Here is a 16,156-nt window from a genome sequence, read left to right as displayed (position 1 = left end):
GGAGAAGGGTGTGCAGATAGCCTGGGTCACATTGAGATCCAGAAAGACGAGGTGTTGGGCGTCTTGAAAAATATTAAGGTTGATGAGTCCCCAGGGCCTGATGGGATCTACCCCAGAATACTGAAGAAAGCTAGAGAGGAAATTGCTGAGGCCTTGATAGAAATCTTTGGATCCTCACTGTCTTCAGGTGATGTTCCGGAGCACTGGAGAATAGCCAATGTTGTTCCTTTATTTAAGAAGGGTAGCAAGGATAATCCAGGGTTTGGAAGCAAATGGACGTATTAGCGAGAGGCAGCACGGTTTTGTGAAGGGGAGGTCGTGTCTCACTAACTTGATAGAGTTTTTTGAAGAGGTCACAAAGATGATTGATGCAGGTCGGGCAATGGATGTTGTCTATGTGGACTTCAGTAAGGCCTTTGACAAGGTCCCTCATGGCAGACTGGTACAAGCTGGCAAGATGGATACAGAACTGGCTAGGTCATAGAAGGCAGAGAGTATCAATGGAAGGGTGCTTTTCTGATTGGAGGGTTGTGACTAGTGGTGTTCCGGAGGGATCAGTGCTGGGACCTTTGCTGTTCGTAGTATATATAAATGATTTGGAGGAAAATGTAACTGGTCTGATTAGTAAGTTTGCAGACGACACAAAGGTTGGTGGAATTGCGGATAGCAATCAGGACTGTCAGAGGATACAGCAGGATTTAGATTGTTTGAAGACTTGGGCGGAGAGGTGGCAGATTGAGTTTAATCCGGACAAATGTGAGGTAATGCATTTTGGAAGGTCTAATGCAGGTAGGGAATATACAGTGAATGGTAGAACCCTCAAGAGTATTGACAGTCAGAGAGATATAGTTGTACAGGTCCACAGGTCACTGAAAGGGACACCACAGGTGGAGAAGGTAATCAAGAAAGCAGACAGCATGCTTGACTTCATTGGCCGGGGCATTGAGTATAAGAATTGGCAAGTCATGTTGCAGCTGTATAGAACCTTAGTTAGGCCACACTTGGAGTATAGTGTTCAATTCTGGTCGCCACGCTACCAGAAGGATGTGGAGGCTTTAGAGAGGGTGCAGAAGAGATTTACCAGGATATTGCCTGGTATGGAGGGCATTAGCTATGAGGAGCGGTTGAATAAACTGTGTTTGTTCTCACTGGAACGACGGAGGGTGAGGGGCGACCAGATAGAGGTCTATAGAAATTATGAGGGGCATAGACAGAGTGGATAGTCAGAGGGGGGGGATTGAGAAGTCTCCTTCTCAATCGTGGAATACTTTTTCTGATGAGAATTCAGTTTCTTTGAAAAATAACCAATAGGCCGCTCTAGCCCTTCGCCGTCATCTTGTAGAAGGACTGCACCTACACCCACATCACTCGCATGAACCACCACTTTGAATGGTTTCGTATTATTTGGGATGGCTAACACAGGAGCAGTGGTTAACACAGCCTTCAGGCCGTCAAATGCCTGTTGACACTCCGCTGTCCACTGGAATTTGTTACTCTTCTTGAGCAAGTCCGTCAGTGGAGCGGCCACACTGCTAAAATCCGGTACAAATTTCCGGTAAAATCCACTCATACCAAGAAATCGCATTATTTCCTGTCGTGTCGAGGGTATCGGAAACTCCCCAATAACTTTTGTTTTCACATCCCGTGGGACCATTCGACCCTGTCCGATTGTATGGCCAAGGAAAGTGACTTGGGCCTTTCCAAATTCACTTTTGGCTAGGTTTATCACCAAACCCGCCCCCTGAAGTCGATCGAATAACTCCACCAGATGTTTCAAATGTTCTGTCCATGCCTGGCTGAAAATTAGCAGATCATCGATGTATACCGTACAATTGGGCAATCCTGAAACAACTTTGTGAGTTAACCGTTGAAATGTGGCTGGGGCGTTTTTCATGACAAATGGCATAACTTTGAATTGGTATATTCCATCTGGAGTCAAAAAGCTGAAATCTCCTTCGCCCTTTCGGATAAAGGTACCTGCCAGTAACCTTTAAGTAAATCCAGTTTGGAAATAAAGGCTGACTGTCCCACTTTCTCAATGCAATCCTCCAAATGTGGGATAGGATAAGAGTCCGTTCTTGTTACTGCATTAACCTTTCTATAGTACACGCGTCTGGGTACCGTCTGGTTTAGGTACCATCACTATGGGTGAGATCCATTAGCTGCAACCCACTTAAGTTATGCCATTTTTAACCATACTGTCGATCTCTTTGTTAACCTGTGCCAATTTTAAAGGGTTAAGTCTATATGGATGTTGTTTAATTGGAACAGCATTTCCCACATCTACATCATGTATAGCCATTTTAGTACTTCCCAATTTATCTCTACAAACTTGCCCATGTGATATCAATAATTCTTTCAGGTCAGTCCGTTTTTCCTCTGGAAGATAACTCAACAATTTATCCCAATTTTTAAGAAAATCCTCATTTTCCAATTTAATTTGAGCTATGTCAAATTCAAAGACATCTGGATTTGGTTTGTCACTTTGAGTTAAAATCATTAAAACCTCCTCCTTTTTCTCTCCTTCCCTTTCAAAGTACATTTTAAGCATATTCACATGACACACTCGGTGAGTTTTCCTTCTATCCGGCATTCTTATCACATAATTCACCTCACTTAATTTCCTTTCAATCTGATGTGGTACTCAAAACCTTGCTTCTAAAGGGTCACCGGCCACTGGTAACAATACTAAAACTTCATCTCCAATGGCAAAACTACGAACTTTGGATTTCCTGTCCGCTACCCGTTTCATCACATTATGTGCAACTTTTAAATGTTGTCTAGCCAATTCACCTGCTCTATTTAATCGTTCTCTAAAATTTGACACATAATCCAATAATGTAAGTTCCGATTTCTCACGCACCATTTTTCCTTAGTCAATTTAAGTGGTCCTCTTACCTCATGACCAAAAATTAGTTCAAAAGGACTGATGGAATTTCTTTATCCCTATCTTCTGGATAATCTTGACAATAAGCCCTCAACATTGTCTTTAATGGCTGATGCCACCTTTCTAATGCTCCCAGTGATTCTGGATGGTATGCAGTTGATTTAAATTGTTTTATTCCAAAGCTATCCATAACTTCTTTGAATAACCTTGAGGTAAAGTTCGATCCTTGATCCGATTGTATCTCTATGGGTCGTCCATATCTCGTAAAGAATTTATGTAACCCCTCCACAATCTTTTTAGCTGTAATATTACATACTGGAATGGCCTCGGGAAACCTAGTAGACACATCCATTATAGTCAAAAGATATTGATTCCCACTTCTCGTTTTAGGAAGCGGTCCTACGCAATCAGTTAGGACCCTTGTAAAAGGTTCCTCAAATGCTGGAATGGGAATTAAGGGCGCTGGTTTTATCACTGCTTGAGGTTTCCCTATCACTTGACATGTGTGACATGATTGACAAGATTTAACTACATCTTTATGTAGTCCAGGCCAATAAAAATGTTTCTGGATTTTAGCTTGAGTTTTCCTTATTCCCAAATGACCTCCCACTGGAACCTCATGTGCAACTCGAAACACCTCCTTTCTATACCCTACCGGCAATACTACTTGATGAACTTCTGCCCACTTTTCATCCGCCTGCATATGTAAAGGTCTCCATTTTCTCATCAAGACATCATTTTTACGGTAATAACACTCTGGTATACACTCAAATTCCTCTTCCGTATATGCTTTTTGATACATCCGTTTTTTTCTACATCGTTCTGTTGTAACTCCGCCAATTTTCTTGAACTAAAAATATCCGCCTCATCCTCCACCTGTTCTTGTTCTTTTTTAACCATCTGATCAAAAATCGTTTCTGATAAGTGCACTTCAACTTCATCTTCACTCTTTGATTTCTCCTCTTGTCCTAACCTGTGACTTTGCGACCTTGTAACTACACAATCCGGAAAAATACCAGGATATTCATCCTTCAACATTTCAATTACCTGATTTTACACTGGCTTATCAACCACAGTAGGCATCACTCCCACCTGCGATCCAGCTTTATCATTACCCAAGGTAAACTGTATTTCTGGACAAGATAATTTCTCTCTTACTCCTACTACCACTTCCCCACACTTCACTGGACTTTCCAACCTTACCTTATATAATGGAACACTACTCCTCTCACCCTGAAATCTACATATTATCACCTTTTCTGGCAATATTCTTCCCAAACTACAAAACTCCTCATCTCTTACCATTAAAGATTGACTAGCTTCCGTATCTCTTAAAATTGTGACTTCTTTACCTGCTCCTCCTGATACACATGAGTAAACTTTACCCACACAAGTAAATTCTTTAAAGACATCTGGCACCTTCTTATCAATCACCTCTTGATCAGGCTGTACAATCTTTTGCACCTCCTTCGCTTCACTTGGGCTTTCCTTTACCACTTTAACAAACCCCACTGTCGTATCCTGTTTTACCATATCAGCCTTCCCAGGGCTTTTCTTCAACCACCAACACTGTGACTTTACTTGGCTTAGTTTATTACAGTGAAAACATTTGCAACTTTTCATTTCATTTCCACCCTCCTGGATTTCTTTTTAAATCTGAGGTACACTCTCCTTATTATCTCCCATCAGATCTCCTTTGCCACTACCACTTGAGTATTTCTCATGTCCCCAGTTTCTATCCCCCACAGGCCGAAACTGATGTCGGAAACCAAGCTTTGATTCATGAACTAATTCATAATCATCTGCCATTTCTGCTGCTAATCTCGCAGTTTTAACCCTCTGTTCTTCCACATGAATTCTCACGACATCAGGAATTGAATTTTTAAACTCCTCCAAAAGTATAATTTCTCTGAGAGCTTCATACGTTTGGTCTATTTTCAAAGCCCTTATCCACCTATCAAAATTTGATCCTATCAAACTCCATGTATGTTTGACCAAATTCTTTCCTTAAATTTCTAAACATTTGTCTGTCAGCTTCAGGCACTAGTTCATATGCACCTAAGATGGATTTTTTCACCTTCTCATACGTCCCAGATACCTCTTCCGGCAGTGATGCAAACACTTCACTCGCCCTACCTACCAGCTTTGTTTGAATCAGTAATACCCACATGTCCTGTGGCCATTTCATTTGGTTAGTTACCTTCTCAAATGAAATGAAAAAGGCTTCCACCTCTTCTCGTCAAACCTTGGCAATGCTTGGACATATTTAAATAGATCGCCACCAAGCCTTTGACTATGACACTCTTTCTCTTTATCCTCATCACTATCCTCATAACTGTACATTTCTCTTTAAATGAGCCAATCTTAACTGACTCATGTTTCATGGCCATTTTCCGAAGTTCAAACTCTCTCTCTTTTTTCCTCTCTATCTCTTTCGTATTCAAGTTGCTTTAATTCTTTCTCATGTTCCATTTGTTTAATTTGTAACTGAATTTTTGCCATTTCCAATGAGTCAGACTGTATCTCAGGCAATTTTAAATGCTTAGCCACCGTTATAATTACCTCATCTTTTCACATTTTGTCAGGTAATGTTAACTGCAATGTTTTTGCCAAATCCAACAGTCTGCTTTTAGTCTCTGTCCGTAAGGTACTGCGTGTGACCATCTCCACCCCCAAAAACCTCAGAACCTCTGAAAGAGCCATTGTCCACAACACACTCGCTACTTAACTGAAATACCACACCTGAAAAGCAACCACAATATGCTCACCCCTCACTGTCTTTAAGTTCACTAAGCCAATCCAATAGGTAGAATTTTATCCCGGAAGAGCCCCCAAATTGTTATGAGCCAGGGTTTAGAGAACCCCAAAGTGTATCATGGAGTTCACCTGACCCACGACTTTTACTAGATTGTGGTATGGGGAGCACACGGCCCACTCTACAGGTGTGGTACAGCAGAAATCGAAAAGTATTTTTTTAAGCAAATCAGTGTTTATTCTATGAACTCAAGTTGACCTTTTTTAAAACATACAGTGAACATCTTAGCAACCATCAATTCAAATACAACCCACAAAGAATACAACACCAAGTAATCCTTAAACTTTCCTTTTAACATCCATGAGACATTGAAATAAAACTTTTAACAGAAGCACATCAGGTTTAAATTCAGAGAACAGTTATCACTCTGAATTCACCAAATGATCAAGAGATAGTCTTTAGATTGCAGAGAGATCAAAATTACACCTTCGTTGGCTGGCTTCAACTCCAACACTAAAACAAAACCAAAAAACACAGACACACCCAAACCTTTCTCAAAGCAAAACTAAAAAGCAGAGCTCAGCTCCACCCACACTCTGACATCACTGCAGTAACTTGAGCAGATAAACATTTCTTAAAGTGACATTCTCATGACACATGAAGCAACTGGTGAAGTTGCATTATTAACCTGTATTTAAGTGGTAGTTTGTAGACTGCTGCAACAAACATTTTTGTTTAGCTTTTCCATTGATACTGCCGATAACAGCTTCTAAGGAGAAGGAAGAAGGCAGCAATTTAGCTGAAAATTGTACATCAATATGTCAAAAAATGTATTAATAGTGTCAAGAGAGAAGTAGAAAAGGATATGTGAACAAGAAGTAAAATGTAAAGAATATAAAGGTAATTTTAAGGAATTTTTGTTTGTATCGGTATACATTGGAAATAAGATATAGTTTTAAGTGGGTTAAATTTAATGGGGGCGATTCTCCGCGGCGCGGACCAAGTGCCCGCGCTATCGTGAACGCTGTCACGTTTCACGACGGCGCAAACAGGGTCTGGGCACAACCGATTCTGGCCCCCACAGAGGGCCAACACAGCGCTGGAGCTGTTCACGCCACTCCAGCGTCCTTACGCGGCGCCCAATCCTACGCATGTGCAGTTGAGCCGCGCCATCCTGCGCATGTGCGGGGAACGTCTTACGCACGCCAGCCCCTCACCAACATGGCACCGGTGTTCTGGGGTCGCGTGCGGAAGGAGGTAGGCCCGGGGGGAGAGGCCGGCCCGTCGATCAGTGGGCCCTGATCGCGGGCCAGACCCCATCGGAGGCTACCCCGGTGAAGGAGCCCCCCCCCCCCCCCCACAGGCTGCCCCCTCCAGCGTTCCCGCAGGCAGCAACCAGGGGTGGACGGCACCGGCGGGAACCTGTCGTGTCGTAGCGGCCACTCGGCCCATCCGGGCCGGAGAATCGGCGCTCGACGCTTCTCCGAGCGGCCCGGTGCGAATCGCGCGCCGTTGGTTTCCGGGGGGTTGGAGAATCGCGCACGGGGGTCGGGGCAGCGTGCCGCGATTCACGCGATGCCCCCTGGCGATTCTCCCACGCGCCATGGGGGGGGGGGGGGGAGAATCGCGCCCAATGTTTTTGCATCTGGAAGGGTAAAACCTGTAGTTAGATTCATGCTGGACAAAGGTGTTTGTATGGTGGTAGTTGGTTAAGATCCAACTGTTTCTATTGTGTTTATAGAGGGCTGCGGTGTGAAGAATAAATAGTAGGAGCGAGGGTGATGCTTAGCAACAGGAGGCCACCTTCCTTTGTTCTTAGTATTAACTGGAAGCCAGAGCAGTTGGAGACAGGATCTCTGAGAGTGACCACCTTTCAACTCTGCCAGAAGAATGACTGGACAGGATGGGTGCTGCAAAGAGGCAAGCTTCCTAAAGTACAAGTTACAGCCCAGATAATTGGGATAGAAAGACTGTCTAAGAAATCTGGAGTCAAGTGAACAGAGTCCAAGGTATTGTAAAGAAGAATTCATGGAATAGTTTTTTAAAAAAGTGTTCTGAGTTAAAGAGACAATCACAGTAACTAGATTTAAAGTGGGACAGCAGAATTCGGAGGAAGATGAAACATCTGATGGCATTTTAATACAGCCTGGTGTAATCAAAAATTAATGCAATTGTAAGCAGTTTACACAGCAGTCAAGACAAAGAAATCCTAATGGGGTTGGTGGAAAATCCTGGTCTAGATTAATGTTAATAGTGGAATGGAATGTTTGCTTGCAAGTATCATTTGTAAAACCTGGACTGGAGTTCGGACTGCAAACCACCAAGGGAAAGTATTATTATGAGTGAAGAATTTAACATGTGTTTTTGAGAGTGGCATTCGGAAACTCTCATGAGACAATCATCTGGGGATTCTGAGGAGAAAACCACAGACACTAATTTGGGTTTAGTGTGGTAGTGTACATGACCACTGTCATCTTGTGTGCTTAAAAATGATTTTTTTTGTATTATTGAAGCCATTGCAGATCTACTTTGCAATCCATGTCAATATATAATTCCAAGTAAATGTGTTCAGCTAAGGGGGAAGTAAGGAGTATTGTATAATAATACATTTCATGAATAACAACCCTTTTCTTGTTAAAAGTAGTTAGGGCAGCATGGTGGTGCAGTGGTTAGCACTGCTGCCTCACAGCGCTAAGGACCCGGGTTCGATGCCAGCCCCGGGTCACTATCAGCACATTCTCCTTCTGTCTTCGTGGGTCTCACCCCTACAGCCCAAAAGGATGCGCAGAGTAGGTGAATTGGCCACGCTAAAGTGTCCCGTAATTGGAAAAAAAATAATTGGGCACTCTAAATTTTTTTTGAGAAAGTAGTTAGCAGTTCTGTGACTCCGTCCCTCCATGGTTTTTTTTCAAATTACAGTTACGGCCTTTGAGCCGGGGTCCCATTCTGGGATCCCATTGGGGTTGTCCCGTCCAGTTATAACATCAACTGGATCGTAACAAAAAAGTGAGGGCTCTTGCAGGATTTCAAAATGTGGAGAAAGACTTATTTCATGCTGGTTAGTAATAATTTCTTGGGGATTTTGAATTGTGGAAAGCAAGTTACTGGATGCTGAATAGTAAAACCTGTTCTGGGATTTATTGTTAAATAGTGGGATTTGCGAATCCTTAAGAAATGCAAGGTACTGAGGTTCTGGACAAAGAACTGGAGTTACTGTGAGGTATATTGCCCAGGTTAGAATCTAAAATGGCATTGGAAATTGCTAAGACTTGCCTAAAAATTGAACATGTAACTTTGGTTTACAGAAAGTAATCAAGGGTCAGTTAACTGAATTGACAGGTGTAAGGAACCTGAGATTATTGAAAGAATAGCAAAACATTTAAAATTGCAAGGATCACCTGATAGATCAAGTTCACCAAAGAGTAAGGCAATTGAATTGGCTAAAATTCAATTACAAAGAGGAATAGAAATGAAGGCCTTCTCCCATTGAGACAACAGACAACTTCTGGTACCTGGTCGTCGTCCCGCTCCCCCCCCAACGGTATCATTATCACATTCAATAGCCTTCTGATATTGCTGGAGAGCTGCCTGCCCTTTACAAAGCTCGTTTGGTCCTCTGCCACCACTTGTGGCACACACCCCTCCAACCTTCCCACCATCAACTTGGCCAGCACCTTCTTGTCAGTATTCAAGAGCGAAGCATAATGGGCCTATGTGACCCACGCTCCAGCGGATTCTTTCCCTTTTTCAGGATTAATGTAATCGACGCCTGCGCTAATGTCTCTGGCAGCTCTCATTTCTCCAATGCTTCATGAAGGCCTTTAATTGGGTGGAGTGGAGGTATTTATTTTAAATTATGGGTAGGTTTGGGTTTGGACCAAAGTTCGCTGCGTGGGTGCGCTTGTTATATGCGGCTCCGGTGGCAAGTGTAGTCATGAATGGAATGGGCTCACAAAGTTTTGGGCTGCACAGGGGTGCGAGACGGGTGTCCATTGTCGCCATTGCTACTTGCGCTAGTGATTGAACCCTTGGCGATGGCCCTTAGGGGATCAGCAGAGTGGCGAGGGATTGTGAGGGGGAGTAGAGAACACACAGGGTACCGATATATGCTGATGACTTGTTTGTGTCAGACCTGCTGGAGAGTATGGATAGGATCGTGGGAATACTGGAAAGGTTTGGGGCCTTCCCGGGGTATAAGTTGAATGTTGGGAAGAGCGAGGTAGTTCCGGTGAATGCGGTGGGGCTGAGGTGCTGCCATTTAAAGTGGCTAGGGAAGTGTTTAGACATTTGGGGATCCAGGTGATGAGGGAACAGGCTACGATGTATAAATGGAATTTGATAATGTTAGTGGAGGAGATTAGAGGGGACCTCAAGAGAGACACTGCTTTTGATGCTGGCAGGGAGGGTGCAGGTCGTAAAAATGAATGTGCTACCAAGGTTCCGGATTGTTTTCCAGGACCTCCCGATTTTTCTCCCGAAGCCTTTCTTTCAGAAATTGGAGACCGTGATTTCAAAGTTTGTTTGGGCGGGAAAGGTGCCGAGGGTAAAGAGAGCCCTACCACAGAGGCAGAAATGGGGGTTGGCACTCCTGAGCCACCTTCATTATTATTTGGAGACGGTGAGGCGATGAGGGGGGAAGGGTGCAGAGTGGGTTAGGATGGAGGAGGAGTCCTGCAGAAGATCCAGCCTGGGAGCCATGGTGACGGCCCCTCTCCGTTTGCCCTGGGGAAATACACAGAGCCCGGTGGTATTATCGACGATTAAGATGTGGAACCAACTGAGGCGTCACTTTAAGTTGGAGGGAATGTCAGTGTTGAATTGGTCCATAGAACCAAATCTTTTTCCCGGCATCCTTTTAAACCAGAGAAAAACAGAAAGTGGGAAGGAGAAAAGAAAACAAGTAGTCAAGAAAGAGATGGAACAGTTGGGAATGGTCAGGAAATTTCACCTTGGATCAAAAAGGAAGGTGCTGGGGGTTGAAGTGACATTCTAAACCTTTCCATTGTAACAATGTGGGAAATATTCGGGCAAATTGTTGGAAACTAAATGTAAGACCAATTGCAGTAGTAGGAAAGGAAGCAACTGAAAAAGAAACGGTTGTTAAAATTTTAGCAGTGGGGCAGGTGAAACATGCTTCTTCAGAATCAATGAGAAGGAGGGATAGGTCTCAAGATCAGAGAAATATTTGAGTATTGGTGAAGGAAGTCAGACTTTTGGAGGTTTGGGATTTTTGTGAGAGGTTTTTCCTTACTCGTTTAACAAAATAAGTAAACATTTAAAATTGAGAGATACAGGAGCAATCAATCATGATGGTAGCTAATGATACAATTTGCATTCTTGGAAGTTTAATGAAGGAAAATGTATTAATGAAGGATATTAGTGGAAGGGATGAAACTGTTTCTTTGTGTATAGTTAATTTAAGAAGTAATTTTGGACCTGGAATTGTTACGGTGGGAATTATTGCTAAATTACCTATTGAAGGAATAGATTTCATCCTAGGTAATGATTTGGCATGTGAATTTGAAAAAAAAAAACTATTAACACAGAAAATCAACATGCACATAGGAAAGATGAGTTTGTGGATGAAAAAAAAAGAACTGATGTGAACAATTGAGAATCTGTAAGGAAAAATGCAACATTTGATGGGAGACTTAAGGTACCTAAAGGATAAACTTGAAAAAGCAAACTGGGCAGAGGTGATCCTCATTTAAACCTTGATGGACCTCAAGCATCAGAAGTAGTTATGAAGTATCATGGAAAATGTCTTGAATGAGAAAAGGAGGTTTTGATATATCCGAATAATTGGTTGAATGCTGAATTAAAAAGCAAAGCTAACAAACTGTTAGAACTTCATAGTGAGAAGAACAATCCCATTTTTTGAACTTCAACGCAAAATGGAGGAAATGAAAAAGAAGATGGATGGTATGGAGTGCCACAATTCAAAAGTTGTTCTTGCGAATTTAAACCCATTGTGGAATACTGATACAGTTGAGCGAAAAACTGATCCAAGTAATACTACTGATGTATCAAAGTTATGGACAATAAGAAAGTACATGGAAAATTGTAATGTACAAATTGTCAACCAGAAATGCTGAAATTGAAAAGTGATCTTTCTGCGTCAATGACCAGAGACACTCATTTAAAAATTCTTGTTGGTGACACTACACAAGATGCAGTAGTTGAAAGTGAACAGTTTGTCAAAGACCATTCAAATTCTACTGAGAAGTGGACTGAGATAGTTCACAAATTGTGCAAAAATGTTGAAGGATTAGAACGAACTATGAAACTTCAGGGAGATGAAGTGATTTGACATGGCTCAAACTGAATTGAAAATGACTCGTTTGAAATGGGATTGGGAGAAACAACAGGATTACAAAAAGTTTAAACAACAAACAAAGCAAGGGTATGATACTATTTTGAATGAACATAAGCATCTTAACAACATTCTGGAAAAGCTAAAAGAGATTTTGACACAAAGAAAAGAGATGTTAATGAGCAAAAATAATATTTTGACTGTGTTAAATCGAAACACAAATTTACCACATGCAAATTTGGAAAGTGGGCTTGAGAATGGAACTGTGCCTACAAGTGAGGAAAAGGACAATTGGACTGTAGACTTAAATGAAACATTTTTTTCAGAATTGAAAACTGGAAATCAGAAGAAAAAGAAACACAAGACTTGAGCTATGATAATGCTACCATGTATAGATTCTGATGATGCTGTTAAAGTTTTGTTTTGGTTAATTCATTGCAATTGTATAATATGACGTGGAATTGTAAAACTGTACTTGTAGGATGTAATAAGTTATGTGGTTAGATATTTATCATGTTAAGTTTGTGTAAAATGGATGTAACACCAGTGTAAAAAAATCTTTATGATTACGATAATTTCTTCCTTTCAAAGGGGGAGGTGGTGTTAGGCAAATAAAGGTAGGTTTAAGAGATTTATATTATTGCTAAACATTAGAAATAAGGTATAGTTTTCGATGGGTTTAATTTAAAGTTTTCGTGCCTGGAAGGGTAAAATTTGCAGTTAGAGTTATGCTGGACAAAGCTGTTTGTATGTACGGGGGTTGCTTTCAATTCCAACTGTGTTTGCATTGTGTTTAGAGAGAGCTATGCCATGAAGAATAAATAGTTGTAGCAGGGGCTTTGCTTAGCAACAGGAGGCCACCTTCCTTCGTTCTGAGTTTTAACTGGAAGCCAGAGCAGTTTGAGACCATCGCAGTAACTAGATTTAAAATGGGTCAGCAGATTTCAGAGGTAGCTGAAACATCTGATGCCATTTTAATATGGTCTGTGAATCAAAAGTTAATGCAATTGTGAGCAGTTTGCATAACAGTCAAGACAAAGAAATCCTAACAGGTTGGTGCAAAATCCTCAACTGGATTCGCTGTTAAAGGTGGAGTGGAAGCTTTGCTTGAAAGTGTCATTTGTAAAACCTGGACTGGATTTCAGAATGCAAACCACTGAGGGAAAACATTATTTTGAGATGAGAGTTTAACGTGTGTTTTTGGGAGTGGAGTTTGGAACCTCTAGTATGACATTCTGAAGAGAAAGCCACAGACACTAGCTTGGGTTTAGAGCGGAATGTGTACTTGATCACAGTCACTTTGTGTGTTTCAAAGGGAATTTTTGTAATAATGAGACCATTGTAATTTAAGATGTACTTTGTAATCCATGTTAATCTTTAAATCTGTGTATTTGTTAGGCTACGGGTGTGTAAAGGAATATTGTATAATAATCCAACTTTTCATGATTAATGTTGCTGAAAATAATTAGCAAACCTATGACTCTGTTCCTCCACATTTTTTTTTTTAAAGTATAAGTTACTGTCTTTTAGCCAGGGTTCCATCCTGGGATCTTCCCATCCAATTCTAACATCAACTGGGATCATAACAAATATGTGAACATTCTTCCAGTACTCTTGGTGAAAGAAGGATTAAAAACCCTAAGGAGTAGTTTGTGTAAACCATTGACGTGGATTGGCTAAAGGAATTGGAGTATAATAATAATAATAATCACTTATTGTCACAAGTAGGCTTCAATGAAGTTACTGTGAAAAGCCCCTAGTCACCACATTCCGGCGCATGTTCAAGGAGGCCGGTATGGGAATTGAACCGTGCTGCTGGCATTGTTCTGCATTACAAGCCAGCTATTTAGCCCACTGTGCTAAACCAGAGTCAATGGTCATTCTAAAGGCACACGGTCAAACTGGAAAAGTATTATGTAAAGAGTCACAGGAGTTGGTGGTGGCTTCTCTCCTGTTCCTGGTATGCATAAATGATCTGGAGTGGCAGCCACAGTGTAAGGAGTTAAATACATATATGACACCGAACTGTGGATTCAGATCTGGCAGTTGTGATTATACAAAGAGGGAGGGAGTTGGACACTGGTGCTATTCAGCAGCAAATGATGTTCAATAAGGACAAATATGAAGTACACACACTGAAGATAAAGATAGAAAGCATGTGTACTCGAAGGATGGATTAGAATTTGTCAAGTGGAAACATCAAAGACGCCATGACTAAATGCTGTGAAAAAGCAATTAACGAAGGACATGGGATGGTGAATTACATTGCGAAATAATTTGAGAGGAAATCTTCAAAATCATGTCTTAAGTTATACCGTGCACTGGTCAGATTATATCCGAGTACAGAATACAATACTGGCTACTTTGACTTAAGGAGGACATGCCTCCCCTCGTGTTTGGGGAATGAGCTATAAGAGGGGACGGCACAGTGGCACAGTGGCTGGCACTGCTGCCTCACAGCGCCAGAGACCCGTGTTCAATTCCAGCCTTGGGCCACTGTCTGTGTGGAGCTTAAACGTTCTCCTTGAGTCTGCGTGGGTTTCCTCCGGGTGCTCTGGTTTCCTCCCGCGGTCCAAAGGTGGATTGGCCAGGCTAAATTGACCTTTGGTGTCCAAAAAGGTTAGGTGGGGTTACGGGGATAGGGCGCCGGCTTGGGCCTAGGTAGGGTGCTCTTTCAGAGGGTTGGTGCAGACTCAATGGGCTGAATGGCCTCATGCACTGTGGTGATTCTAAGGGATTTGTGTAAGCTATGGCTTTCAACTTCGAAAGGAGATGTCTCGGAAGGGACCATATAGAGGTATTTAAGATAATTACTGGCATAAAGGAAGTTCACCTGTGACAACACTTATCAGATGTGGGAATGCTGCAGGACATGGGGGTCACGAGTACAAAGGTGTGAATGACCGATATCAGGATATATTTCTTCACACAGATCAACAGCTGTAACTGTTTGCCGCTGGTAGTGATCCAGTTCTGGACACTGGGCTCATTTTAAAAAGTGGATGGGTGTCATAATGGGAAGAAAGTAAAGATTTTTTTTGGAAGGATGGGATCAAATGGCAAAATGGTTGTCTTCATGAAAACCTATCCTGTGATGATGCAACCATTGTGTGCAGCTTCTTAGTGCCTGTGACATTGCATGATACTTTGTTAGCGAACTCGTATGCCTCAGGCTGAGCTGCTGCAAGTGACATTTACAAGCAAGACCAGAGATCATCCAGTCACAGGATGACCTTGGACTACCTTGCAATAGCAAGAGGGATGCCACAATAAAATCTGACACTGCATAAATTAGGTCCCTGAGACACAAGCTCATGATCACTGCTCTAATTACAACTGTCTAAATGTTCCTTTCTTAAGTCAATGATCTTCTTCCCCAATCCAGGTACCAGCAGTGTTTCCATGGGATTAATTTGTCTGGTCTTTGCAGCGCAGCCATGGAAGAATACTTCAGTCAACCAATCGTAGTGAGTATGACAATGAGCCTATATGCCCAGATGAAAATTAATGTCAAAAATATAATTAGGAAATTATCTGGTTTGATGTTGCTTCCAATTAAATTAAGCTAATAATTTAACCAATTATTGACACCAGGTGCCGAAGTTTCATTCTCTGCCCTGAAGGGAAATTCAGAATGGGATCACTTATCTAGTTAAAACGTATAAGGTGAAAAGGCTCCTTTGACTGTGGAAGCGGAGAGCTTCTTTTCTGCTGCATGGTGCACTGCCAGACACTTTTGACGCAACGCCATCTTGAGAAGTGTATGCGCAAGACGTCTGCTGCAACAACCGGAAGCAACTGATTTGGCACTATCCTTACATCACACAATTCTGACAGGTTGATGTAACACCTGTCTTCCAAGTTTGGACTAAGCGGGTCCATTTGACAAATTCACATGCTCCTGCTCAAAGATTCAGTTTTCAGCTGCAAGATGGGCCCTGCAGCAGGGATATCAAATTTACCACAACGTTTTTAGAATTATATTCGGGTGGTCAGGTGTCTGACTATGTTCCTGTGAAGCAACATTTGGGGATGTTTTATGAATGTTAAAAATGCTATGCAAGTGCAACAACATCATTCAGAAATTCTCAGCCCAACTTTCTTTCAGAATGCTGTAAATATTCAATATAGTAACTGTAGTTAGTTCAAAAAATGACAAGGGTGGCACTAATAACATTATGTTACAAGTTAAGTTATGATT

At 41.9% G+C, this 16,156-nt stretch overlaps 1 protein-coding gene across 2 annotated transcripts in view; it reads left to right on the top strand.

Moving 5' to 3' along the window:
• Positions 1–16,156, top strand: part of carm1l (coactivator-associated arginine methyltransferase 1, like) — a 197,873-nt gene that overhangs the window by 144,630 nt on the left and 37,087 nt on the right. For both annotated transcript variants that reach the window (XM_072516891.1, XM_072516892.1), the window contains exon 8: positions 15,341–15,422. In XM_072516891.1, the coding sequence (XP_072372992.1) occupies positions 15,341–15,422 (82 nt within the window). The remainder of the gene's footprint in view (positions 1–15,340; positions 15,423–16,156) is intronic.

The sequence above is a fragment of the Scyliorhinus torazame genome, chromosome 9 (genome assembly GCF_047496885.1).
Source record: "Scyliorhinus torazame isolate Kashiwa2021f chromosome 9, sScyTor2.1, whole genome shotgun sequence".
NCBI classification, from domain to species: domain Eukaryota; kingdom Metazoa; phylum Chordata; class Chondrichthyes; order Carcharhiniformes; family Scyliorhinidae; genus Scyliorhinus; species Scyliorhinus torazame.
This window is presented reverse-complemented; position numbering and strand designations above follow the sequence as displayed.